General features: G+C 47.3%; 1 protein-coding gene across 3 annotated transcripts; it reads left to right on the forward strand.

Annotated features, from left to right (window-relative positions):
* On the forward strand, positions 1-24573 carry RNF20 (ring finger protein 20). Of its 3 annotated transcripts, none has more exons than XM_082204665.1 (20): positions 1-114; positions 2032-2191; positions 2782-2949; positions 3052-3199; positions 3676-3858; positions 4735-4853; positions 5471-5617; positions 6020-6097; positions 6205-6324; positions 7880-8059; positions 9130-9265; positions 12523-12644; positions 14163-14557; positions 16092-16209; positions 18459-18608; positions 19682-19894; positions 20586-20711; positions 22618-22758; positions 23476-23577; positions 24366-24573. In XM_082204665.1, the coding sequence occupies exons 2-20, from the start codon at positions 2063-2065 to the stop codon at positions 24540-24542; spliced, it is 2952 nt and encodes a 983-aa protein (XP_082060791.1). In that variant the 5' UTR covers positions 1-114; positions 2032-2062; the 3' UTR covers positions 24543-24573. The 3 variants fall into 3 exon arrangements, with proteins under 3 accessions (XP_082060791.1, XP_082060792.1, XP_082060793.1); XM_082204666.1 differs by having other exon boundaries at positions 14277-14557; XM_082204667.1 differs by having other exon boundaries at positions 7-114; positions 2782-3199.
* Positions 24574-24759: the final 186 nt, after the last annotated feature.

Raw genomic sequence — 24759 nt, forward strand, 5'->3', positions numbered from 1 at the left:
GAAAGAGAGGGTGGGAGGAGCCAGACGCGATTGGCCGAGCCGCCTCTGTCGTCATCGAAGGGCTGCTTCCTGTGGAGCAACTGCCGGAGGTCGGAGGCTCGGCTGGGTCTGCAGGTGAGAGTGCTGGGAGGATGGGCACACCTGCGACGACCGGGGGGAGCGGGTGGGGGGGACGGTTTCATTTCCTGAGGGGCGGGACGACGTTGGGGGTTGGGGGGAGGCCTAGGGCAGAAGGGGGCAGAGGGGGCTCCCTTGCCCGGGTGGGTTTCATTCCAGCTCTGGCTGGCAGCCACCAGAGCCTGGGGTGGGAGTGGGTGACAGTGCTTTGGGTTGGCAGGCTCAGCCAGGGGCCTCTGGGTGCTCGCTTTTTGGGGTGCTACCGTGGCCACTCTGGGGTTTCAAAACTTCCCACTGCCCTGGAGAGGGTGCCCCAAGGCATGTGCAGACTGCCCCCCACCCGCCAAAAGGGAACACGGCTTTATTTTTGGGAAACACTGCACACCTTGTCGCAGGATTTGCTTGGAGAAAAGGGGTAAAATAAAGAAAGGGAGTAGAGGCTGCCAACTGTTCAATCTTTTTTTTTGGGTAGGGGGAATCCGGAAAATTCTTCTAGATTTTACGGAAATTTTCCAAGCTTGCCTTTGGTTAGGTGTTTTTTTGTTTTTGAGGCTTTGTCCAACAAGCAGATGCCAAACAGATGAACAATGATTTGACTTTTAGAAGGCATCTGAACGCAGCCCCGTTCAGGGAACTTTTCAATGGTGGATGTTTTATTGTGCTTTTAATATTTTGTTGGGAGTCTACCCAGAGATGGGTAGCATGTTAATCATTATTATTCTTATTTATAATAATTAATAAAGGCCTTTGCTTCTGATGATCAGGCGCCCATGTTTTCAAGCACTTTTCTGTCCAGGGAGTGGAACTGTGTTCCCTATCCTGCAGTTCAGTTTTGTCAGCCAGGATCTGTTCCAGTCCCCTTGCTTTCCACGTCCCTATTTCTATTCCCCGTTCTGTGTTTGTGTTTTCAGGCAGAGTAGAGGTCATCTGGGCAGGCTACGGAGCTACCCTTGCCCCTAAACGTCCCTGCTTTATTCAGTCTGCACTGGGTGTGTGTTTAAAGATTTGATAATTGCATTTCTAGATTCCAGTGTGCTTTTTAAAAAAGACGGCTCTGATCCCAAGTCTCGCTTCTGCAGAGAAGCAGTGGCAAAAGAATGAAGTAAAGCCAGGTTAGGGAACCTGCAGCCCTCCAGATGTTGTTAAACTACAGCTCCTATCATCCCTGAATGTTAGCAGTGCTGGGGCTGGGGCTGATGGGAGATGGCGTCTTTCCACATCTGGAGGCCCACAGGTTCCTCACCATTGAACTAAGTGAACAAGTATCTGTAGGCTCAATTTACAGACTTAAAAAGTGATGCGTCAATTACTCTGAAGCAGATTGGTCTCAAAGCAAAACTTCAGATGCAGCAGGCCTACACTGGCTCCCAGTACATTTCCGAGCACAATTCAAAGTGTTGGTGCTGAACTTTCAAGCCCTAAATGGCTTCGGCCCACTATATGTTTCTACCCCATCATTCAGCCCGGACACTGAGGTCCAGATCTGAGGGCTTTCCGGTGGTTCCCTCACTGCAAGAAGTGAAGTTACAGGAACCATGCAGAGGGTCTTCTCAGTGGTGGCACCCACCTTGTGGAAGACTCTCCCATCAGATGTCAAGGAGATACAGAACTACACAACTTTTAGATGACACCTGAAGGCAGCCCTGTTTAGGGAAGTTTTTTAATGTTTCCAGTTAATAATCATGTTTTTATATTTGTTGGAAGCTGCGCAGAGTGGCAAGGCAGCCCAGTCAGCTGGGCGGGGTACTAATAATAATAATAATAATAATAATAATAATAATAATAATAAATAATTAATTTGAAGGCTGTTTCAAATTTGATTTGTGCAGCTAGTTAGGAATCCTTCCTGTGGAGCAAGATAGAAAGAAAACCTTGTTGTTGTATATATAAAAAACACTTTCTCTTTTTTTTCAGGAGAGGGGGGCACCTCCAGTCCTGCCCCACCATGTCTGGGATTGGGAACAAACGGGTGGCTTCGGAGGCCAGTCCCTCCGGACCTCCGGAGAAGAAGGCGGGAGTCGAAGACTCGGGAACCACAGTGGAGACCATTAAACTTGGTGGCGTCTCCTCAACGGTTTGTATCTCTTTCTGCAGTGGTCTTCTCCATTTCTACACAAATCTGCTGAATGGAATTCCAGTTCCCACTTTTGGGCTCCCATCGGGTCCTGTGGGATAAGCTCCGTTTGATAGCTGGGAGGTCTGAAGCCTAGTTCTTTTTGCAATCGCAAATCTATTTCTGGGCTGCAGGCTGCAGGTGAGGGCCTGTGGACTCCAACTCCCAGCACCCCTGCCCACTAGCTATGCTGACTGGGCCTGATGGGAGTTGGAGTCCAGCAGTAGCCAGAGGGCCACCCTGTTTTACTTGATTGGCTACTCTGTCATCCAACCCAATTTTTTAAAAAAATCTCTGCACGTTGAAAACAAACAAACAAGCTACCACGGCTAGCGCTGGAGCCTTTCTTCCTGCCGTGTTAATTTTCTGTGCTCACTTTTAATGAGCTTGTCCTTTAATTCCCCATTCTCCTTTCTCCTGGTCTGGAAGAAAAATCCGCTATGCCAGTTGTCTCCTGCTGTCAGTTCCTCTGCAGCCAAATCTACTGTCTCGGAGGGAACTAGGCCTGAGTTGAGCCTGTATTGTGGTAACTGCTCTTGGCGTGATTTCAGGAAGAACTGGACATCCGCACCCTCCAGACCAAGAACCGGAAGCTGGCAGAGATGCTGGACCAGCGGCAGGCTATCGAGGATGAGTTGCGGGAGCACATAGAGAAACTGGAAAGGCGGCAGGCCACAGACGACGCTTCACTGCTGATTGTCAATCGCTACTGGAGCCAGGTGTGCCAGGGTCTGCCTCTCTCAGTCCCATTCCCTTTCCTACTGCTTGTCTCAACCCCCTTGAAAATTGAGCGCTATGTGTTTCTTCCCCCTCCCCTTCAGTTCGACGAGAACATTCGCATCATTTTGAAGCGCTACGACTTGGACCAAGGCCTCGGTGACCTTCTGTCAGAACGGAAAGCCCTGGTGGTGCCGGAACCGGAACCCGATTCGGACAGTAACCAGGAGCGCAAAGAAGAGCGGGAGAGAGGTGAGAATGGGCCGCCATTGTGGCTTAGGAGCGGCAGCTCTGAGGTTCTCTCCTGGTGTGGAAAATTCTGAACTGGAAATAACTCCTGTGAAAACCATGGCAATCTGTTTAGGGTAATCTACCCCTGAAAACGTAAGTTTTCCTGATGCCCTAGAACCTAGAGCCATTTTGCCTTGTGGGCCTGTGGTGAGTAGGGCAAGACACAATGAATTCATTGATAACTGCCCCATTTAGGTTTCAAGGCCTTTGGGTGGTTGACATCAAATGCCCTTTTAAAATGTATTGAGGGTTTTTTTGGGTTGTTTTCATTCTTATTTTGTTTATGTAGTTTGTGTTTTTATATTGTGATTTTATCTTGTGAACCACGCTGAGACCCACGGGTATAGGGCAGTATACAATTTTTTTTTAACAACAATAGCAGGGAGCACAAAGCTGTGTCCTTTCATGGCTGGGCATTATTTCTTATCATTTCCTAGGAGAGATCTTTGAGCCGGCCTTCTCTTTCCTGGCTACGCTGGCCAGCAGCACCAGCGAGGAAATGGAATCTCAGTTGCAGGAGCGCGTGGAGTCTTCTCGCCGGGTCGTCACGCAGATTGTGACCATGTACGATAAGCTCCAGGAGAGGGTGGATGTGCTCTCCCAGAAGCTGAACAGCGGAGGTATGGGATGTTCCCAAAAATATATATCGTTTTTGAGGGCTTCGTTCTCAAAAGCAGTTCATAAATAACTTGGGGGGGAAATGAATCTCAAAGTAGCCAAATGCTACCACTGTTGTGGTTCTCCTTGTTTCAAATTTTAGATTGTATGCTCCTCGGGGCAGGGGCCTAGTCTTTTAGTTCCTGGAGGTTTGGCCAGCAAGCCAGGCTGCTAGCTGCCCCTCTTTCCTTGTGATTAGTTGCGTCAGGTGTTCCCTATTGTATGGTTTGATGAGAGCGGTAGATGCTGTTGAGAGCTAACCCTATTCTTAGTGGGTCTGCTGCTGCTTGCTTGCTTTCTTCCTTCAGTGCAGGACCATTCTCCTCTCTGCATTTCCGTGGCCACCATTGCTATGCCTCCACATCTGAGCATGAAGGAACAATAGCAGGATGCTGAAACCTTGAACCTTGGGGGCTGGATTCAGCTGCCTGGTTCCATTAGTAGAAGTCAATGCAAGCCTCCCCCTGCCTTCCCCCACATGTCCTCTGCCTCCCCCAAATAGACTCTGGAGTGTAGGGAGAACTCCCAGAACAATGTGTGAGTGGATATTGTTCCATTGGGCAGACAGAAAAGCTTGAGGTGACAGAACAATCTCCCGAGTGCTGTGTTGAATTCCGCCCCACAAATCGGATGCGAGATCACTGGGCCTTGCTTCCCACACTTTTGAAATCTGTCGTTAACCGTGAGGGAAAAAGCTTGCTTTGAAAAACAAAACCCGCCAAGATTCTAAGGATGCTGAGTTTGCATAGTCAGTGCTGAGTTTTGCACAGAATACGCCTAGGCCCTCTAGCTTCCGATTTTTTTTTATAGTAGTGTTCCAAAAGCCTTTCTTCCCTCAGATGTTTCTCTGATGGAAGAGGCTCTCCAGGAGCTGAACTCCTACCTGGCAAACGAGAACAAGCGACTGCAAGAACTGGCTGATTTACTCCAGGAAAAGCACCGCACCATGTCTCAGGAGGTAACAAGGAGAGGATCTGCAGTGCTGTAAACTGGGTAGCAGAAAAAGAATCCTGTTGACAAAGTTGTGGGGTTTCAGTGTGTAGATATGTGTGTGTGTGTGTGTGTGTGTGTGAGAGAGAGAGAGAGAGAGAGAGAGTAAGTTGGGCGTGTGGGTTAACTGGACCAAGGAAATGCCATGGCCAGGTGAACTGATGTTGCCCCCAGAGGCTTTTAGGCAGAGAGAGTGTAACTTGCCCAAGGTTGTCTAGCGAGGAGCATGCAAGCCACTGCAGCAACTCTCCATTCTGTCTACTGCGTTTTCTTTCCATGTGGAAGGGAAGCACTGAGGCTTCTGGGAAGAGGGAGGGGAACATCTGCTTGCCTCAGCATGTGGGAAGTTAAGTTTAGACCAGCGATGGCCAAACCTGGCCCTCCAGCTGTTTTGGAACTACAGTTCCCATCATCCCTGACCACTGGCCCTGTTAGCTAGGGAGGATGGGAGTTGTAGTCCCAAAACAGATGGAGGGCCAAGTTTGGCCATCACTGGTCCAGGCAGTCAGTTGCTCTCTGAGCTGCGATAAAAACAGTTTCTTGCGCTTTCTCATTCTCCTCCTTGCCCCTCTTCCTTTGCTGCAGTTTGCTAAATTGCAAAGGAAAGTGGAGATGGCGGAGTCTCGCGTTTCTGTGCTGGAGACCATGATTGACGACCTGCAGTGGGACATCGACAAGATCCGCAAGCGGGAGCAGAGGCTGAACAGGCACCTGGCAGATGTCTTGGAGCGGGTGAGACTCAGCACCCCTGGGAACAGCCCCAGGGTTGTAGAAGTGCTGGAAGGTGTTGGCAGGGACTGTAACTCCATGGTGCAGCATCTATGCCTTGCACACAGGATTGGTCTGGGTTCAATCCTCAGCATCTCCAGGTGTGGCCAGGGGAGACCCCTGGCAGAAACCCTGGAGAGATACTGCCAGTCAGTGCAGACCGTCCTGAGCTAGATGGATTGATGACCTGACTCAGCGTATGGCGGCCTCCACTGTTAATTGTCGGAAGGAGGGAATGCCTAGCGAGCGTTGTCCTTATTTTATTTTTAGATTTGTATCCCGCTTGTTTGGGACCATCGTCTCCAAAGCGGCTCTCGATGCTTAAGAAATTGCACGTTGAAAATAAAACTAGTGTGTCTTTTGCAGGTGAACTCAAAAGGGTACAAGGTGTATGGAGCTGGAAGCAGCCTGTATGGGGGCACAATCACGATCAACTCTCGGAAGGTAAACCTTGAGACTTTGCACACGGGCAAGCATAGAAGTAGCAGTGGGTGTGGAGGTGCGAATGGGGCTTTCAGCAACTGGCTCCTTTCCCTTTCTCTCTTTTGCAGTTTGAGGAGATGAATGCCGAACTCGAGGAAAACAAGGAGCTTGCCCAGAACCGCCTGAGTGAGCTCGATAAGTTGCGTCAGGATCTTGAGGAAGTGACCACGCAGAACGACAAGTTGAAGGTACCAGGGAGGGAAAGTATTTTCCACGTTTCTGATAGTCGAGGAATACCTCCTCCCCACCCCCGCACTCTTAATTTTTACAGACTTTGAAATTAAATTTTAATTAACAGTTAAAAGGCAGGATGATGAAAATAATGATGATGATGATGATGGAAGCTGTTCCTAGTACTTCCTGGCAGCCTGTGTGGATGAGGCTAGTCCAGGGGCAGGCAACCTAAGGCCGGGCGCTGGATGCGGCCCAATCGCCTTCTCAATCCGGCCCGCTGACGGTCTGAGAATCAGCGTATCTTTACATGAGTAGAATGTGTCCTTTTATTATAACCCTGCATCTCTGGGTTATTTGTGGGGCATAGGAATTCATTCATTCCCCCCTCCCCCCACAAAATATAGTCCAGCCCCCCACATGGTCTGAGGGACTGTGGACTGGCCCACAGCTGAAAAAGGTTGCTGACCCCTGAGCTAGTCCTAAGCCTTAGAACACTCTACTGTCCCAGGAAGATGCTCCCTATTGCAGTTCTAGTAGCTCACCACAAGGGGCAGCATGACCTGTTCAATCCAGGTGGCTTGTTGATTAGGACAGGTAAATGTTGTATGTCGAGTGATGCTTCCGCCATGCCAGTGGAGGCAGAGCTCTCTAGCCTAGAGATGTGTGTGTGTGTGTGTGCGCGCACTGCTGGACTACAACATCCATCAGCTCTAAGCATTGACTATGCAGGCTGGAGCTGATGGGATTTGGTGTCTGAGAACCTCTGGAGGGCAACAGGCTCCCCATCCCAGCTTTTTAGCTCATTGGAAGGAGGAAAGGTATGCATTAAGTCATGGGTAGGCAAACTAAAGCCCGGGGGCCGGATCCGGCCCAATCACCTTCTAAATCCGGCCTGCGGATGGTCCAGGAATCAGCGTGTTTTTACATGAGTAGAATGTGTGCTTTTATTTAAAATGCATCTCTGGGTTATTTGTGGGGCCAGCCTGGTGCTTTTACATGAGTAGAATGTGTGCTTTTATTTAAAATGTATCTCTGGGTTATTTGTGGGGCATAGGAATTCGTTCATCCCCACCCCTCAAAAAAATATAGTCTGCCCCCCCCCACAATGTCTGAGGGACAGTGGACCGGCCCCCTGCTGAAAAAGTTTGCTGATGCCTGCATTAAGTGATCTCCATAGGTTGGGTTCAGCAGATCCTTTCATGAATTTCTTTCTTAAGATAACATGCTTTACGCATGACTTGGATACAGTTTGGGTGAGGTCTGTAAAAACGTGCCTCTCTTTGTTTTATTCCCTGGCTCCTCAGAAGCTGCTTGTTTGAAAACAACACGCTGTGTTTCAAAATCCATAGATTCCCACCCCTCCCTTATGAAGCGAGTGTTTCCTTGCAACTGTAGAACGATTTTTGATGCAGTGCTGCCACTTTCTGGCCGTTTAAGCACACTGCAGACATTTGGAATTCCCTCCGCTCTTCTGCATAGTGTTGAGTGCAGTTTTTGTTTCTGCGTGTGTCACGGGGCACCATTTTCTCTTTTGCCTCCCCACCCCCTGTTCTGTGGCCCCCTGCCCAGGTGGACCTGAGGCGGGCAGTGGAGGAGGTGGTGAAGGAAACCCCAGAGTACCGCTGCATGCAATCCCAGTTCTCTGTTTTGTACAACGAGAGCCTGCAACTGAAATCTCAGCTAGACGAGGCCCGAACGCTGCTTCACGGCACCCGGGGTACCCACCAGCGCCAGGTGGAGCTCATTGAGGTAACGGCTTCCTCCCCTTGTTTCCTCTCTTTCCTCTCACTTTCCTTGGGGTGGATCATGGCAGTTGGCACCCGCACTAAACTCGCTGCTGGACAAAAAAATAGTGGTGCAATTGACTTCTGACAAGCACACAGAGTGCGAGCAAGACTGAGCGTTTGTGTTGAGGGGGGGGGCTTGTTTAATTTCAATGCACACAGGTGGTGTAGTGACAATAAAGGTTTATTTATTTATTATTATATGACAAAGAGGGACGCGGGTGGTGCTGTGGGTTAAACCACAGAGCCTAGGACTTGCCGATCGGATGGTCGGTGGTTCGAGTCCCCATGACTGGGTGAGCTCCTGTTGCTCGGTCCCTGCTCCTGCCAACCTAGCAGTTCAAAAGCACGTCAAAGTGCAAGTAGATAAATAGGTACCGCTCCGCCGGGAAGGTAAACGGTGTTTCCGTGCGCTGCTCTGGTTTGCCAGAAGCAGCTTAGTCATGCTGGCCAGATGACCCGGAAGCTGTACACCGGCTCCCTCGGCCAGTAAAGCGAGATGAGCGCCGCAACCCCAGAGTCGGCTACGACTGGACCTAATGGTCAGGGGTCCCTTACTATATGACAAAGAGACTCTAACAATGAGGTGTTTGTAGAAGAAACCCTTTTCGGATTACAGTCGTACCTCGCATCCCAAACGCCTTGGTACTCAGACGGTTTGGCTCCCGAGTGCTGCAAACCCGGAAGTAAGTGTTCCGGTTTGCAAATGTTCTTTGGAACCCGAACGTGCTATGGGGTTTCCGTGGCTTCCGGTTGGCTGCAGGAGCTTAGCGCGATGCTGAATCACTCTGGCCGCTTACAGCGGCACACCCGTCCTCCCTCGAAGCAAGGGTCTGTGGATGTCCAGGAATTATTTAGAAGAGGGAAGCTGCAGGAGAACTAGCTGCTGCTGTTGGGTCCTTAACCCAACATGCACGGCATAAGAAGAGGGTCTGCAGCCCTTTCTCTCAGCACCTTCTCGTCCCACAGCAAGAGGGGGCTGCTGCTGAAGTCAGAGACATCGAGGCTGAAATCTCTCCTTCTCTTTCTCACCAGCGGGATGAAGTCAGCCTGCACAAGAAGCTGCGAACAGAGGTCATTCAGCTCGAAGACACCCTTGCTCAGGTCCGCAAGGAGTATGAGATGTTGCGGATAGAGTTTGAGCAGACGCTAGCGGCTAACGAACAAGCAGGTGACTTGAAGTCGGGTTGTGCACAGAGGCACTTGGGTTTTCCTTGTTGGGCACCTCTCTTGGGGAAGCATCCACAGTAGCTGAGCTGCAGCCAGGTTAGCCTCACCTGTGCAGATAACCTGAGCAATGTGCACCTCTTGGGTATTACTGTACTGTTCCGTGTATAAGACTATGTTTTTTTCTTTAAAAACCATGCTAAAAAGTGGGGGCTGTAGTGCACAGGGTGGACGTTTGATTGGTTGCTGCCACGGCTTTCAGCAGATATTGTGCGTGTCATTGGTTGCTGCGTCAATGGATGGTGACGCTCCAGCAGTCGGGCGGGTGATTGGCAGCTTCTGCTGGCGACGATGCGTGCGGGTGGGTGACTTTCGGCAATCCTCCGCAAAAAAAGCTCTGTGCCATCTCCCCCCATTCTTATACACGGGGGCGTCTTATACATGGAAAAGTACAGTAAGTCTTCTTGTCTTAAAACCTTCCTGATCTTTCAGGTAAGCCCTGAGCATGTGGCTAATCAGGGATCCCCCTTTTCTAATCAGGAACTTGCCTGAGAGCTCTCTCCCTTAGTTTTCCCTGTCTTGAGCCACTGTGACCACAAGGTCTCAAAATACGTATTTTTCGCTCTATAAGACGCACCAGACCATAAGGCTCACCTGGTTTTTGTAGGAGGAAAACAAGAAAAAAAAATCTGAATTCCAGAAGCCGGAACAGCAAGAGGGATCGGCTTCTGGGATAGCCGCGCGAAGCCTCTTCAGGTCAGTGGGATGAAGGCTCCCCCTGCCCGGAAGAGGCTGCGCGCAGCTAAGGCAGAAGCCAGGACAGGAAGCGGGGCTCCATTCCTCCTCCCGCTTCGCAGGAGAGCTCTCCCTCTCTGCACAGCGCCATTTGCTCCATAAGACGCACTCACATTTCCCCTTACTTTTTAGGAGGAAAAAAAGTGTGTCTTATGGAGCGAAAAATACGGTAAACCCTGTACGGTTACAGATTTTGAAATACGGCTGCCGCAGACCTCTGCTAGTCTGAGTTTCGTCTTTTAAAGCCGTGTTTCTCAAACCTGAGTCTCTAGCTGTTGTTGGACTACAACTCCCATCGGCCCTTACCAATGGTCCTGCTAGCTAGAGATTTCTTTTGAGAATTATTAGGGACAGAACTACCTAAATTGTATAGAAATTTATTTATGTATGCTACTGCAGCGGCAAGAATGTTACGTGCTCCAAAGTGTAAAGAAGCAAAAGTGCCAGAAAAAGAAGAATGGATACAAAAGCTTATGGAATATGCAGAAATACCGGAAGAATAAGAAATCAAGATAACAAACTTTTTATAAAAGAGTGGAAATGGCTTATTGAATATTTACAGCTAAATTGTAAACAGATAAGAACATTAGCAGGATTATTGTAATAACCTGCAGTTTTATAAGTGTGTATATTTACAGTAGATAAACAAACGAGCAAGTTAAACGAAGTTGGGTATGCAGAAGATATTTAAAAAATAATTTAAGGAACCGCAGAAAGGGGGAAGGAAGCCAAAATTTGGAAATGTTAGATTGGTTGCAAAACTAATGAAATGTATAAATTTGAAAAATATAAAAAAAACCTTAAAAACCCCCAAAACAGCTGGAGACCCAAGTTTGATAAACACTGCTTTAAAGGAAAAAGGAAGGGACTTGTTATACATGGAATGAATCAATACATCTACTGTATTTTTCGCCCTATAGGACACACTTTTCCCCCTCCAAAAATGAAGGGGAAATGTGTGTGCGTCCTATGGGGCGAATGCAGGCTTTCGCTGAAGCCTGGAGAGCGAGAGGGGTCGGTGCGCACCGACCCCTCTCGCTCTCCAGGCTTTGCGGACGTCTCCGCAAGCAGCGGGAGCGCTCCCGCTGCTTCCGGAGAGTTGCCGGCATGCTGAAGCCTGCACGTGCTGAGATCAGCGCGTCCAGGCTTCGCAGACCTCTCCGCAAGCAGCGGGAGCCAGCGCTGGGCTCCCATGGCTTGCAGAGAGCTGCCTGTTTGGGGGCTGGGGTCGGGGGAAGTTTGGGCCTCCCCCGCCCCAGCCCCGCGCCTGGGGGGGAAATAATTTCCCCCCTTTATTTCCCTCCCAAAAAACTAGGTGCGCCTTATGGGACGGTGCGTCCTATAGGGCGAAAAATACGGTAAGTTGTATGGCGGCCTAGTAACTGGGAAGCGAGATTCCATGCATTTTGGTGTCTTCTGCAAGGTCTCGTTCTTGGCCGCTCTGACAACCGTATTTCAGGGACAGAGTACCTATGACCCTTCAGATATTGTTGGGCTCCAGCTTCTGTCTCCTGAGCTATAGCTGGGCTTGATGGCAGCTGGAGTCCATCCATGCCATACAGTCATTGCCCTTCATTAGGTTGGAGACAGTCAAGGCCTTTTTCGGTCCGAGGAACACATTGCCTTCTGGGAAAATTTCTAGGGGTCCGTATGCCAGAGGTGGGGGGGGGGGATACAAAAGTGAGCATAGCAACACGTGCAATTTTTGTTTTAGTTTATTTTACTTATTCGTTTTGTTTTATTTATTTATTAAATTTGCATGCCGTCCTCCTTGCAAAGATCTCAGAGTGGCTCACAGCAAAAAAAAACCCCACAATTTTTCCTTTGTACAGTAGGTTAGTTAATAATAAAAATATATTTATTTATACATACATATATACATGCATGCATACGTACATACATACCCCGCCCATCTGGCTGGGCTTCCCCAGCCACGCTGGGCGGATTCCAACAAAATATTAAAATACAGTAATGCATCAAACATTAAAAAACCTCCCCTAAACAGGGCTGCCTTCAGATGTCTTCTAAAAGCCTGGTAGTTGTTTTTCTCCTTGACATCTGAGGGGGGGGGGGGGACGTTCCACAGGGCGGGTGCCACTACCGAGAAGGCCCTGGTTCCCTGTAACTTGGCTTCTCGCAGTGAGGGAACCGCCAGAAGGCCCTCGGAGCTGGACCTCAGTTTCTACACGTATACTCACACACCCCTCTTTGTCCTCTGTCCAGGAACTGGCAAGAGATGTAGCTTAGAGGGAGAGGGAGTGTGGTCTGAGGAGAGTGCCAAGGGCCAGATAGAAAGGCCTGGAGGGCCACACTTGGCCCTGAGGTTCCCCTTCCTTAGACTGGACCAGCTGGAGAAAAGAATCTCCTGAAAGGAAGGCCCCTTCTCAGGTTCTTTTGCAACCGATCTAGAAGAGCCGGAAGATCTTACCGTATCTTGGCTCTTCCCATGTGATGGTCTTCACGCAGGTCCTATCAATCGGGAGATGCGGCACCTCATCAGCAGCCTCCAGAACCACAACCACCAGCTGAAAGGGGAGGTCCTGAGATACAAGCGGAAGCTGCGGGAGGCACAGTCTGATCTGAGCAAGGTAAGGGAGGTGGAGAAGCCGAGGAGACAATGGAGGAGGCTGGAAGTGAGACGGTGTTTTTTTAGGCCAGGTTTTTTTTAAAAAAATAGCATGTGGGAGTGACAGAAAAGGGGGCAATGCCTCTTTTTCAATTGAGCTTACCCTCAGTTTTTGCGAGCATGCATTATACTGTATATCTATATATTTCTATACCTATATACACACACTCTCTCTACATGAGTAATCAGGGTGTTCTTTTTCGAGTTGCTAAAAAGGGCTTTCATTGATTAATCTTGAAGGCTTCTTATATACCGTATTTTTCCGTCTATAAGACACCCCCATGTATAAGACTCCTCCTATTTTGGGGGACTCAGATTTAAGAAAATAGGGGGAGATGTATCCATGTGTAAGACGCCCCCTAATTTTTGACATTATTTTAAGGGGGAAAAAACCCTAGTCTTGTACACGGAAAAATACGGTACATAGTTTTATATACATATGTTTTGTGGTATTTTATGCATTGTGATTTGCTGTTTTTGTTAATTATTGATTAGCAATTCTTCATCATAGTTTTATTCTTTGCTATTAGATTATAATGCATTATTGAATATTGCTTTATTTGATATGAGTTGTTTACAGTGGTACCTCGGGTTACATACGCTTCAGGTTACAAACACTTCAGGTTACAGACTCCACTAACCCAGAAATAGTACCTTGGGTTAAGAACTTTGCTTCAGGATGAGAACAGAAATCGTGCTCCGGCGGTGCGGCAGCAGCGGGAGGCCCCATTAGTTAAAGTGGTGCTTCAGGTTAAGAACAGACCTCCGGAACGAATTAAGTTCTTAACCCGAGGTACCACTGTATTTAAGATTTATTGTGGCTTTTTCCTATTGGATCAGATTGTTACTATTAATGTTTGATATTTCATTATGTATTTATATGTGCTGGAAGCCGACCAAAGTGGCTGGGGCAACCCAGCCAGATGGGCGGGGCATGATTTTTTTTTAAAAAATATTATTATTATTATTATTATTATTATTATTATTATTATTATTAGGTCGTGCTAAACTATTGAACAAGAACAGTAATGAGTGTGGTAGAGAAAGCCATACCTATTGATAGCATAAGAGAGAGAGAACACAAAGAAAAACAATCCATATGGGCACATTAAAAATTATATTTGTGCTCAGCATACTATCACTCCGAAAGCACATTGTGCTACCACCTTGTTCTCAAAGTTCTGTCCTGGGTGTGCCAGAGCAAGGGTGTCCTTGTCTTTCCAGTCAAGTCCAAGGGCAAGAGAAGCCCATAAACAATCCTTATGGGAAAGTATTCAATGTAAGTTTTTTGGGGGAGGGGGTCATAGCTTATGCAAAAGATCCCAAGTCCTGGCATCTCCAAGTCGGGCTGGGAATGCCCCTATCCGAAATCCTGGGTGGCAGCTGCCAATCAGAGTAGACAGCACTGCATTGGATGAACCGGCGACAGAAGGCAGCTTTTGCATGTTCTCATGCGTGCGCATGTCCCGCTGTTCTGCAGACCCGTTCCCGCAGCGGGAGCGCCCTCCTGCACTCCCAGTCCAGCACGGAGGACCCCAAGGAGGAGCCGCTGGAGATCAAGCAGGACGCCGACGACCCTTCTTCTTCTTCCCAGGGCTCTGCCTCCAAGGGCCCCTCCGAGGACGCGCTGGAGAGCAAAGCGAAACGGGACGAAGAGGAACGGGAGCGGGAGCGGCGGGAGAAGGAGCGGGAGCGGGAGAAGGAAAAGGAGAAAGAGAAGGAGCGGGAACGGGAGAAGGAGAAAGAGAGGGAGCGGCAGAAGCAGAAGGAGTCCGAGAAGGAGAGGGAGTCCAGTAAAGACAAGGATAAGGGGAAGCACGACGACGGCAGGAAGAAGGAAGCTGAGTTGGTCAAGCAGCTGAAGGCGGATCTAAAGTAAGATGGGCGCAGTTTGCTCTTTGATGGTTGGATCCTTTTGGCAGTTGCCAAGTATTGTCGGTGTACAGTTGTACCTTCCAGAATCTGTTCTGGAAGTCTGCTCAACTTCCAGAATATTCAGAAACCAAAGTGCGGCTTCCGATTGGCTGAAGTAAACTCCTGCAGCCAATCGGAATCCGCGTAGGACGCTCGGGTTCCAAAAAACGTTTGGAAACCAGAACACTCACTTCCAGGTTTCAGTCGTTTGGGAGCTGATTTGTTCAGGAGCCAAGGCATTTGAGATCCAAGGTACAACTGTTCTGTTCTTTTGGTGTGGCTGTTTCCGGCATCCTACATATCTGAATCTCAACAGGTGGCAGCAAGGCTCTGAATTGTGGTGCGGCTGTTGCGCCTAGCTAGCCTGTTCCAAATTTCACGCTCTTACATAACGAGGCTGCAATCTTAACCCCGCTTGCTTGGGAGCGAGCCCCATTTAAGTCAGTAGGATGCGCTCCTGAGTAGCCTTGGTTAAGTTTCTGCTGGTAGTAAGCCAGATGATGTTCATGGATTTGCTAGGAGCCCTCTGGGGCTGTTTCTCAGCTGTCAGCACTTTGGGCAGTGTGGATGTGTGCAGCACATGAGACCAAATGAGCTTTCTTACCCAGTTCAAGGACAAGAATCATCACATACACAGTGATTGTCTCCCTCTTAGGATTCGCGAAAAGGCACCCCCCATTGCTTAATGTGCTGGCCTGGGTGGTTGCAATCTCTCTTCTCTGGGCTATTGGGCCTCTTATTGCTTGTAACTTTCAGTGACTGAGAAACAGTTCTTGCACACTCCCTCCTGAGCATCCAGTTCTATTTTATTTTATTTGACAAAGTAATAATCATAAATAAATAAGAATAAAAATGTGCACCCCACCACCGAGACTATTCCATTGTAACTAATCCAACCTCCCAAAATTCCAACACCTCTTACGATGGTTTGATCTCTTTCCATTTTAACAGTACAAATTCGACAAACACCCTCCGTATCTCCACAAAATCATTTTTCTTGCATATTCCCCATCTTACCTTAATGGCACATGTTAATTTATCATTAATAGCTATATCCCACACCTCTTTATACCATTCTTACATTTTATATTCTGCTTGCCCCTTCCACTTCCTAGCCATCGTAATTCGTGCAGCTGTCAATAAATTTGTGAGCAAGTTAGCCTGCGATCCTTCCACCCCGTCATAAATTGATAGTAATGCTACCTCTGGACTTTCGGTCAGCTTTAACCCAGCGATTTCTGTTATCTCCTTAAACACCCCCTTAAACAACAGAAAAATTGTGAGCATCCAGTTCTGACCATAGATCGCCCAGCTCAAGTACTGAATTGTTCTAGTTCAAACACATTTGGATTGAAGTATCCCTATTTTGTACCCAATACATGCCTACTCAGAGTCCCACAATGAGATGGCAGGAAGCAGTTATTGATTTGAAGTAGACCATATCCCATAAGAATGCCTTAGCCGCATTCTCACTTTCTTTTTTTGATATATTCAGGAAGGCTCAAGAAAGCCAGAAGGAAATGAAATTGCTTTTGGATATGTACCGCTCTGCCCCGAAGGAGCAGAGAGACAAAGTCCAACTGATGGCTGCAGAGAAGAAGGCCAAAGCTGAGGTAATTGTGCCTGCCATTGCTCAATTTATTTATTTTATTTTACTTCTTGAATTTGCATGCCACCTGCCTTTTGTCCGAATACCTCAGGGCAGCAGTTCACAGCATCAAAATACAAAACACAAAATGCATAATAAAAGCAAGCCTTTCTGGAACTGTGTGTATCTGAAGAAGTGTGCATGCACATGAAAGCTCATACCAAGAACTAACTTAGTTGGTCTTTAAGGTGCTACTGGAAGGAATTTTTTTATTTTGACTATGGCAGACCAACACGGCTACCTATCTGTAACTGGAACTGTGGAGTTGGAAGTGACCGCAAGGGTTATCTAGATCCTCAATATGTGGCCCCCTGGACAAGAATGAAAGAAACCCCTCACCGCCCCATCCAACAAACACAATTAAAAGGACATAGAATGTCAACCAGATAAAATGAGATTAGAGTAAGATAACATAATGATAAAATATTATGAACTATGGAAAGGATTTGCTGGGACAATTACTAATCAAGAAACAAGAGATGGGAGAGGGAGGAGGTCAGGGAAAGAAGGTAATGAAATGTGGAGAATTTGGAAAAAATGGTTTTATTGTTTCTTTTTCTTTTTGTGTTTCTATTATTCTTTTTTTCCTTTTTTGTAATTTTGTCTTTTTTGTGTATTTTTTTAAAAAAAATTCTTGGGTTTCAATAAATATCATTTAAAAAAACAGAATGTCAACCAGCCCATGGCCTGTCGGAAGAGGAATATTTTTGCCTGGAACCGAAAGACGTATCATGAAAGCACAATGTTCCACAAACATGGAGCCACAAACTGAAGAAAAGGCCCGTTCTTTGGTTGCTGTCCTCCGATCCTTTCGTGGAGGGCGCACACAAAGAAGGGCCTCAGATTATGATTTCAGGGTCCCAAGTAGGTTCATATGGAAAGAGGCGGTCCTTGAGGTATTGTGGTCCTGAGCCTTTGAAGGTTTTGTGGGTCAAAACCACCACTTTGAATTGGGCCTGGAAACTAATGGACAACCAGTGCAGTTGAGCCAGGATCGGTGTAATATGCTCAAACCGTCTGGCTCCGGTGAGCAACCTGGCTGCTGAATTCTGCACCAGCTGAAGTTCCAAGTGGTCTTCAGATGTAGCCCTAATTGTAATAATTGAACCTAGAGGTTACCAGAGCATAGATGACGGTAAGGCTATCCCTGTCCAGATACGGGCATATCTGGGTCACCAGCCAAAGGCACCCCATGCCACTGAGGCCACCTGAACCTCAAGCAACAGCAAAGAACCCAGGAGGACCCCCAAGCCACATACCTGCTCCTTCGGAGGGAGTGTAACCCTATCAAGAGCAGGCAACCTCCCACCCACCCAATCAATGTTTATATTCTGTTCTCCTGTTCCTCATGGGGCTTCTTAGGCTCTCAGTGCATCCTAAAGCAACATAGTAACTTGGGCATAGCATTTGGACATTTCCTCCGTAGACTCTTGAAGGCAGGGCTGGGGAAGCAGTGACCTCCAGATATTTCAGCTTCCACCACCAGTGGCCATGTTGACTGGAGCTGATGGGAGTCGCAGTCCAACGGCATCTATTTGGATAGCCACAAATCCCCCCCTGCTTAAGGTCCATTGCTGCAAAGTCCTCCCCACTTTTTGCAAAACGCAAAGGGTTCTGTGGAGGGTGGCTCTCTGCCTTAAAGATGCATTGCGGACCTGGGGAAAACTTGATTCCTTACCAAAGTTTAATTCATTGAAAACCGCATGTATTTCAGACGAATTTCCTCTGGGAGGTGACGGCCAAAGGTTGGCAGTAGCTTTTTGTGGCCTTTTTAAAAATCCCTTTCCTGGTTATTATTTTTTCAACAAAACAACACCACAAACTGGCTTATAAATACAAAACCAAATTTACTAGAATAATAGCTAGAATACAGATAAACTTGTAACCATTCAAACAACAGAACCATTTATCCAGTCTGTATAACGTTTACTGCACATGTAACTTGTTAAGATACAGTTGTATATTTATCCACTCCATGTTCACAGTATCTCCAGGCTTTGTCTTTCACATGGCACCTTAGTATGTTTGTTGTTTGAATGGTTACAAGTTTATCTGTATTCTAGCTATTATTCTAGTAAATTTGGTTTTGTATTTATAAGCCAGTTTGTGGTGTTGTTTTGTTGTATTATTATTACTGTCGCCACATTTGATACTTTGTGTATATACTTATTATTTTTTCAACCCAACTCCTTTCCCTGACCTACTTCTTGCCAGTTGGAGGAGCTGAGGCAGAGGGTGAAGGAACTGGAGGACAAGGAGAAGAAAGAGAGCAAAAAAATGGCAGACGAGGACGCGCTTCGGAAGATCCGGGCTGTGGAGGAACAGATAGAATACCTGCAGAAGAAACTCGCCATGGCTAAGCAGGTGAGGAGCATTAGAGAGAAAGTTTCTGTATAAAAATAGGAAGAGATAAAAACAAGTTTTTATTTTTCCAAAAGGCCTTTCAAAATAAAATAGTGAATATAGTCTTCTATCCTTGTGGTAAATTTGCAGTACAAAAAACCAAAAAAGATCCCTTGCCCATCTTTATAAATCTGTGTTCACACAATACATTGTCCTTTGGTTGTACATGGTGAGTTTATATGTTATCGCCATATGCCAGATTCTACAAAACCATTTTGCTTTCTTAAAAAAAAACCTAATACGTTGAAATCAATCTTTTAGCTGCAGTCAGGAGTTTAGTTACCATTTCTGCATCTGTACTCTCTACTCACTCTTCTAGATAATTTATTGGATTTTTTTGGGGGGGGGATTCCAACTATGTGATTTGCTTTTATATAGTCCAAAGTATGATTGCAGTAAAAAAAAATTTATCTTGTTATGTTTCCTGAAAATATGAATATAAAATGTGTGCGATATACCACATCTCCACAATAAGCATGAGCTAGGCTATACATGTTTCAGTTTATGAGGGGTCAAAGACATTTGGTGTCAGGTTTTGTGGTAATGATCTCTTAGATTTATTGCTTACTAATATTTCCCCCTGTTTTATTGCCAGTCCAGCCCCAAACACTGTCCTGTGTATTAATCTCCAGATCTTTCTCCCATTTTTTTAAAAATGCTTGTTTTCTTCCTTTCTTGTAAATTTCAAAGAGGAACTCATAAATACTGTGGTACCTTGGGTTACAGACGCTTCAGGTTACAGACTCCACTAACCCAGAAATAGTACCTTGGGTTAAGAACTTTGCTTCAGGTTGAGAACAGAAATTGCGCGGTGGCAGCGGGAGACCCCATTAGCTAAAGTGGTGCTTCAGATTAAGAACAGTTTCAGGTTAAGAACAGACCTCCAGACCTTCTTAACCCGAGGTACCACTGTCTGTCTGTGGCTATGCTTGCTGGGGCTGGTAGGAGTTCAGGAGCACCCCCACCCCTGGCAGAAAGGGAAGGGTTGAAAGTGCAGCCTCGTTTCCCCATTGGTTGCTCTGCTGTTCTTCCAGGAAGAGGAGGCGCTGCTCTCCGAAATGGACGTGACGGGCCAGGCCTTTGAGGACATGCAGGAACAGAACATCCGACTGATGCAGCAGCTCAGAGAGAAGGATGACGCCAACTTCAAGCTCATGTCGGAGCGCATCAAATCCAACCAGATCCACAAGTTGCTGAAAGAAGAGAAGGAGGAGCTGGCAGACCAGGTGCTCACCTTGAAGACGCAGGTGAGTGGGGAAAGGGGAGTTGGACAGGAGGAGCAAAGGGCTCAGCGCTTGGGGTTCAGAATTCAGTTTCCTGAATACTTCACCTGTTGCCTTCAAGAAAAAGCAAGGTTTTCTTTTAGGGCCCCCCCCCATATTTTTCAAATTTATACATTTCATTAGTTTTACAATCAATTTAACACTTCCAAATTTTGACTTCCTTCCCCCTCTTTCTGCGGTTCTTTAAATTTGTTTTTTAATATCTTCTGCATATCCATTTTGCTCATTTATTTATCTTCTGTAAATATATACTGTTATAAAACTGCTGGTTATTATTATATTATTCCTGCTAATGTTTTTTATCAGTTTACAATTTGTTTGTAAATATTCAATAAACCATTTCCATTCTTTCATAAGAAAAGTTTGTTGATTTCTAATTCTTTTGGTAAGTTTCGCCATTTCTGCATATTCCATGAGTTTTTGTATCCAGTCTTCCTTTTCTGGGACTTCTGCTTGTTTCCACTTTGGGGCAGGTAACATTCTTGATGGCTGTGATGAGCAGAATGGATAGCTCAGTTGGTTAGAGTGCAGTGCTGATGATGCAGAGGTTGCAGGTTCGATCCCTATTCCTGCAGTGCAGGGGGTCAGAGTAGATGATCCTCAGGGTCCCTTCCAACTCTACAATTCTGTGATTCCGTGTTCTTGCCTCTTGAAGGTGGATGCCCAGTTGCAAGTTGTACGCAAGCTAGAGGAGAAAGAGCATCTCCTGCAGAGCAACATTGGCACAGGAGAAAAGGAGCTGGGCTTGCGAACCCAGGCCCTGGAAATGAACAAGCGGAAGGTAAGCTTGAAAAGACTGCCTGCCCCTGTGTAGGCCTGTAAGATTACTGAGATCATCTGGGGAAAATTTTCTTTGGGGTGCCACAACCTGCAGAATATCATAGGGCAGTGGCTCAAAACCAGGCATTATCCATCATTGCCCTTGCATTGTGGAATGCCCTTCCTCTTCCATTTGAGAAGCCTTATCCAAGAAGGTGTGTTTTCATAGATGTCATGTGAAGACGCATCTTTTTGCCCAGGCTTTCTCTGACCCATAAGATTGGACCCTGTTATTTTGGCATTTCTGCTTCTGTAACAGCTGTTTTTAGTGGCTCTTATATTGCATCTCTGTTTTTATGGTACTGTTGTGTTTTCGTATGCCGCTTTGATATTTTAAATGTTGAGTGGTCTAGAAATGCTTTTAAATTAATTAATGGAAACAAATAGGTATAAGTTGCTTACCATGTCAGTATGATGGTTATTGCACCAAAACCCATCCTCGATTAGTGATCTTGGACCAGTCTCCCGCCACCCGCAGGGCCGTTTGTGATTTTAAACGCAGGTGGGCTCATGATAGTGTCTTGTGCTATTTGGGAGGAAAGGCAGAATATTGATGTAACAAATCAATCTGGAGCAGCATTATTTATTAGAAGGTGTATCTCGCCCTTTACATTTAAGAAAGCTAGTGATAAAGTAAGACAAAGCAGGAACCCATGGCTGCAAAAGAACATAATAAAAACACCAATAGGCAGAAGGAAACCAATAAAGCAAACTGCAAGCTGAGCAGAGGAGCAGTTATCCTCAAAGCCAGATGAAACGCTGTGAAAAGCCCGAGGGGGCCAGGGGCTCAGTTTGCCTGGTGCCTGGAAGGTAGTTACGAAGACACGCCGACCAGCTTCTTTCTCTCTGAGCTGCAGCGGCTGTGTGAGTCCTTTGAACGCTTGCCCCATCATTAATGCGAAGGAACGGTTATTTTATTTGATCTCCCTCCAGGGGGAAGCTGCTGAGAAATCCCAAATAATGCCGTAATTAGGACACAAAAACAGATTATACATACCCCTCTGGAGTTGTTTGTTTGTTTGTTTTTCAAAAAAAACAACAACCCCACACCACACCAAACCAGTGGCCACAGAGAGATTTGATGAAGACCAAAAGGGGCAGCGGATGAAAGGAAGAGTGGAACTTCAAAGGGATAATGAGCAGGGCAGCCAGATGAAAATAATTAGCTGGGCAGAGGTTTCCGGGAGGGATAAGTGACGAGAGAGTAACAGGGAAGCAGAGCAAGCAGTGGGGTCAGAGGTCAGGAGGAGAGGAGGGGGTTGATGATGATGGTGATGAGAATCTCTTGGAAGGGTTCCCCCCTGAAGAAATGGCACTGGTGGGAATGGGCACTGCTGCACTAGCAAAACAACAACAAAAAGAGGCATGCAGTTTGGTTTCTGGCTACTCCATCACCTGCCCTTGGTTGGTGTATGTGGGCACAGTCTGGAGATGAGAATGATCCTGCTGGGACACACCTCCCTGCCTGTTGGCCATGCTGGAGAGGTTGGTGGCATTTGGTCCTGTGATATCTGGAGGACCTCGGGCCTTCTGTTAATCCAGGCAGGTTATTCTTAGCTCCTTATCTGTGGCTATTTCTGTGCCGCACATTAGTGCAGCCGGAATAATAACCTGCTCGATTTTACCCTCCAGGATCCCCCCCCCCTTCATTTTGACTCTAAATCTTCCCTTTGAAGATTTTGCCAAAGCAAAGCCTGAAAGCTTTGCTGCCTTTGAGTAGGGAGCTGTGAGCAAAAAGGTCTGCAGATGCCTTTTAAAAGTGGGAAGTGCAACAATAGGTTGACACTCTGGGCTGCTTTTGTCCATCCCTCCAAGGTCAGCAGCTGGCCAGAAAGAGAGAGAGGATTTTTCATTGTTTTGCTCTTCAGGCTATGGATGCGGCCCAGCTAGCTGATGACCTTCGGGCGCAGCTGGAGCTGGCACAGAAGAAACTGCACGACTTCCAGGATGAGATTGTGGAGAACAGTGTGACCAAGGAGAAAGACATGTTCAACTTCAAGCGAGCCCAGGTACCCGGCAAGCAGCTTTGGCTACCTTGGGCCAAATCTGCCTTTGCTTCCATTCATATTAACTCAAAGTTCCTGCCTCTTGCCCTCTGCCAGTGCTTTGGTTTCCACCTTGTCTGAATGGTTGCCCTCCATCGCCATGGCTCAACTTCAGCTGTTTTCACTCACTGTTTTTCTCCCTGGTCGCTGCTGGTTGTGAATCCGTACTTAAGAAGAATCCCTACGTAGGAAGTTGCCATATGTTGACTCAGACACTCAGTCTGCTCAGCAGAGCATTGTCCACACATACTGATGGCAACTGCCTGGGATTTAGGCAGGGCACATGCCCAGTCCTGCCAGGAGATGCCAGGGATCAAAATGGGGACCTTTGCATTTGAAACATGTGCTATAGTGAGCACTGAAGACTCTTGTCTTTGTCCAGCAATATCTTCCCAACTGGCCAGTCAAATGCTCTAGGAAGCACATTTGACACCCCTCACTTCCTGAAGCCAGAGCTTCATGGTCACATTGCTCTGCCTCATCCAAATTATCTAAGCTAATCATGTATCATACCAGTATGGTTTGAATGTGTGTGATGCATCCTCCCTTGTGAAGAAGCCCCCCCCCCCTTTCAAGGAAAATGGGCAGAGCTTGCAAATTTACACCTGGGAGCCTTTTGCAGCTCTTAGGAGAGAAGGTGCTGGTCCTAATGACATGTATTTGGCTAATGTTCCCCTGCAGGAAGACATCTCGAGGCTGCGGAGGAAACTGGAGACCACCAAGAAACCCGACATGGTTCCCAACTGCGACGAGATTCTTATGGAGGAGATCAAAGATTACAAGGTAGGCAACGGGATGCCAATGTCCCCCTTGGAGGATGGATTTGGGCTGAGCCAGATTAGCATTGGAAGTAGACCCCGGTTAGCAGTGCCCAAGGGACTGTGGCTGGGACATGGCAGCAGTTCTGAGCTAATCGCAGGAGAGTACCCTCTGACACTTTGGGGCAATCAGAGGTCAGGGACTGGTGGCCTTCCAGATGTGACCCCGCCCCTCACCTCCCATCAGACCCAGGGACAATAGGAGTTGCAGTCCTAGCAACATCTCGAGAGCCACAGACTCCCCACCCTGTTGTAAACAATATGGTCCCGGCGGCCGCTCCCAGTCACCAGTCTAGCTGCCGCATTCTGGATTACTTGTAGTTTCCAGGTCACCTTCAAAGGTAGCCCCACATAGAGTGTATTGCAGTAGTCCAAGTGGGAGATAACCAGGGCATGTACTACTCTGGCGAGATAATGCGCAGGCAGGTAGGGTCTCAGCCAGTGTACCAGGTGGAGCTGGTAGACAGTGTGAGTCTCCACAGAGAGCTGCGAGCCTAAAATGACTCCCAGGCTGCGCACCTGGTCCTTTAGGGGCACAGTTATTCCATTCAGGATCTGGGAATTTTCTTCATGTTTAATGCTTAATTATGTTTTTATATATGTCAGAAGCTGCCCAGAGTGGCTGTGGAAACCCAGTCACATGGGCAGGATACAAAGGAATTATTATTATTATTATTATTATTATTATTATTATTATTATTAGCCTCGGCAGCCGCCAGGTGTACCTTAAATGATGCCTCTTTCTTTCCCAAGGGCCGCCTGACCTGCCCCTGCTGCAACATGCGCAAGAAGGATGCTGTGCTCACCAAGTGCTTCCACGTCTTCTGCTTTGAGTGCGTGAAAACGCGCTACGACACCCGGCAGCGCAAGTGCCCCAAGTGCAACGCTGCTTTCGGGGCCAACGACTTCCATCGCATCTACATTGGCTGAGCCTTCCGAGTCCCGGGAGGCCAGAGAGTCCTCTCGTTTCCCATCAGCAGGCTGGCTACTGCCCCTCTCTTTCACACATTTTCTTTTCTTTTTGTAATGGCAGATCCCTTTTGGCTGGAGGGTACAGCCCGAGTTATTGTTAATTATTTTTTGTACTCTTGGCTTTTGTTTTTTTTTTTAATCTTCAGGGGGTCCCTCCCCCACTGGCTTTTCCTTT

Source organism: Podarcis vaucheri (assembly GCF_965113315.1).
Source record: "Podarcis vaucheri genome assembly, chromosome: 17".
Classification (NCBI taxonomy): Eukaryota; Metazoa; Chordata; class Lepidosauria; order Squamata; family Lacertidae; genus Podarcis; species Podarcis vaucheri.

Excerpts from the sequence above, each read along its gene's own strand:
- RNF20 (XM_082204667.1), top strand. The coding sequence starts at position 2,063 with ATGTCTGGGATTGGGAACAAACGGGTGGCTTCGGAGGCCAGTCCCTCC. Across the intron at positions 12,645-14,162 it reads CACAGTCTGATCTGAGCAAG|ACCCGTTCCCGCAGCGGGAG; the intron begins GTAAGGGAGGTG and ends GCTGTTCTGCAG. Across the intron at positions 14,558-16,091 it reads CAGCTGAAGGCGGATCTAAA|GAAGGCTCAAGAAAGCCAGA; the intron begins GTAAGATGGGCG and ends TGATATATTCAG.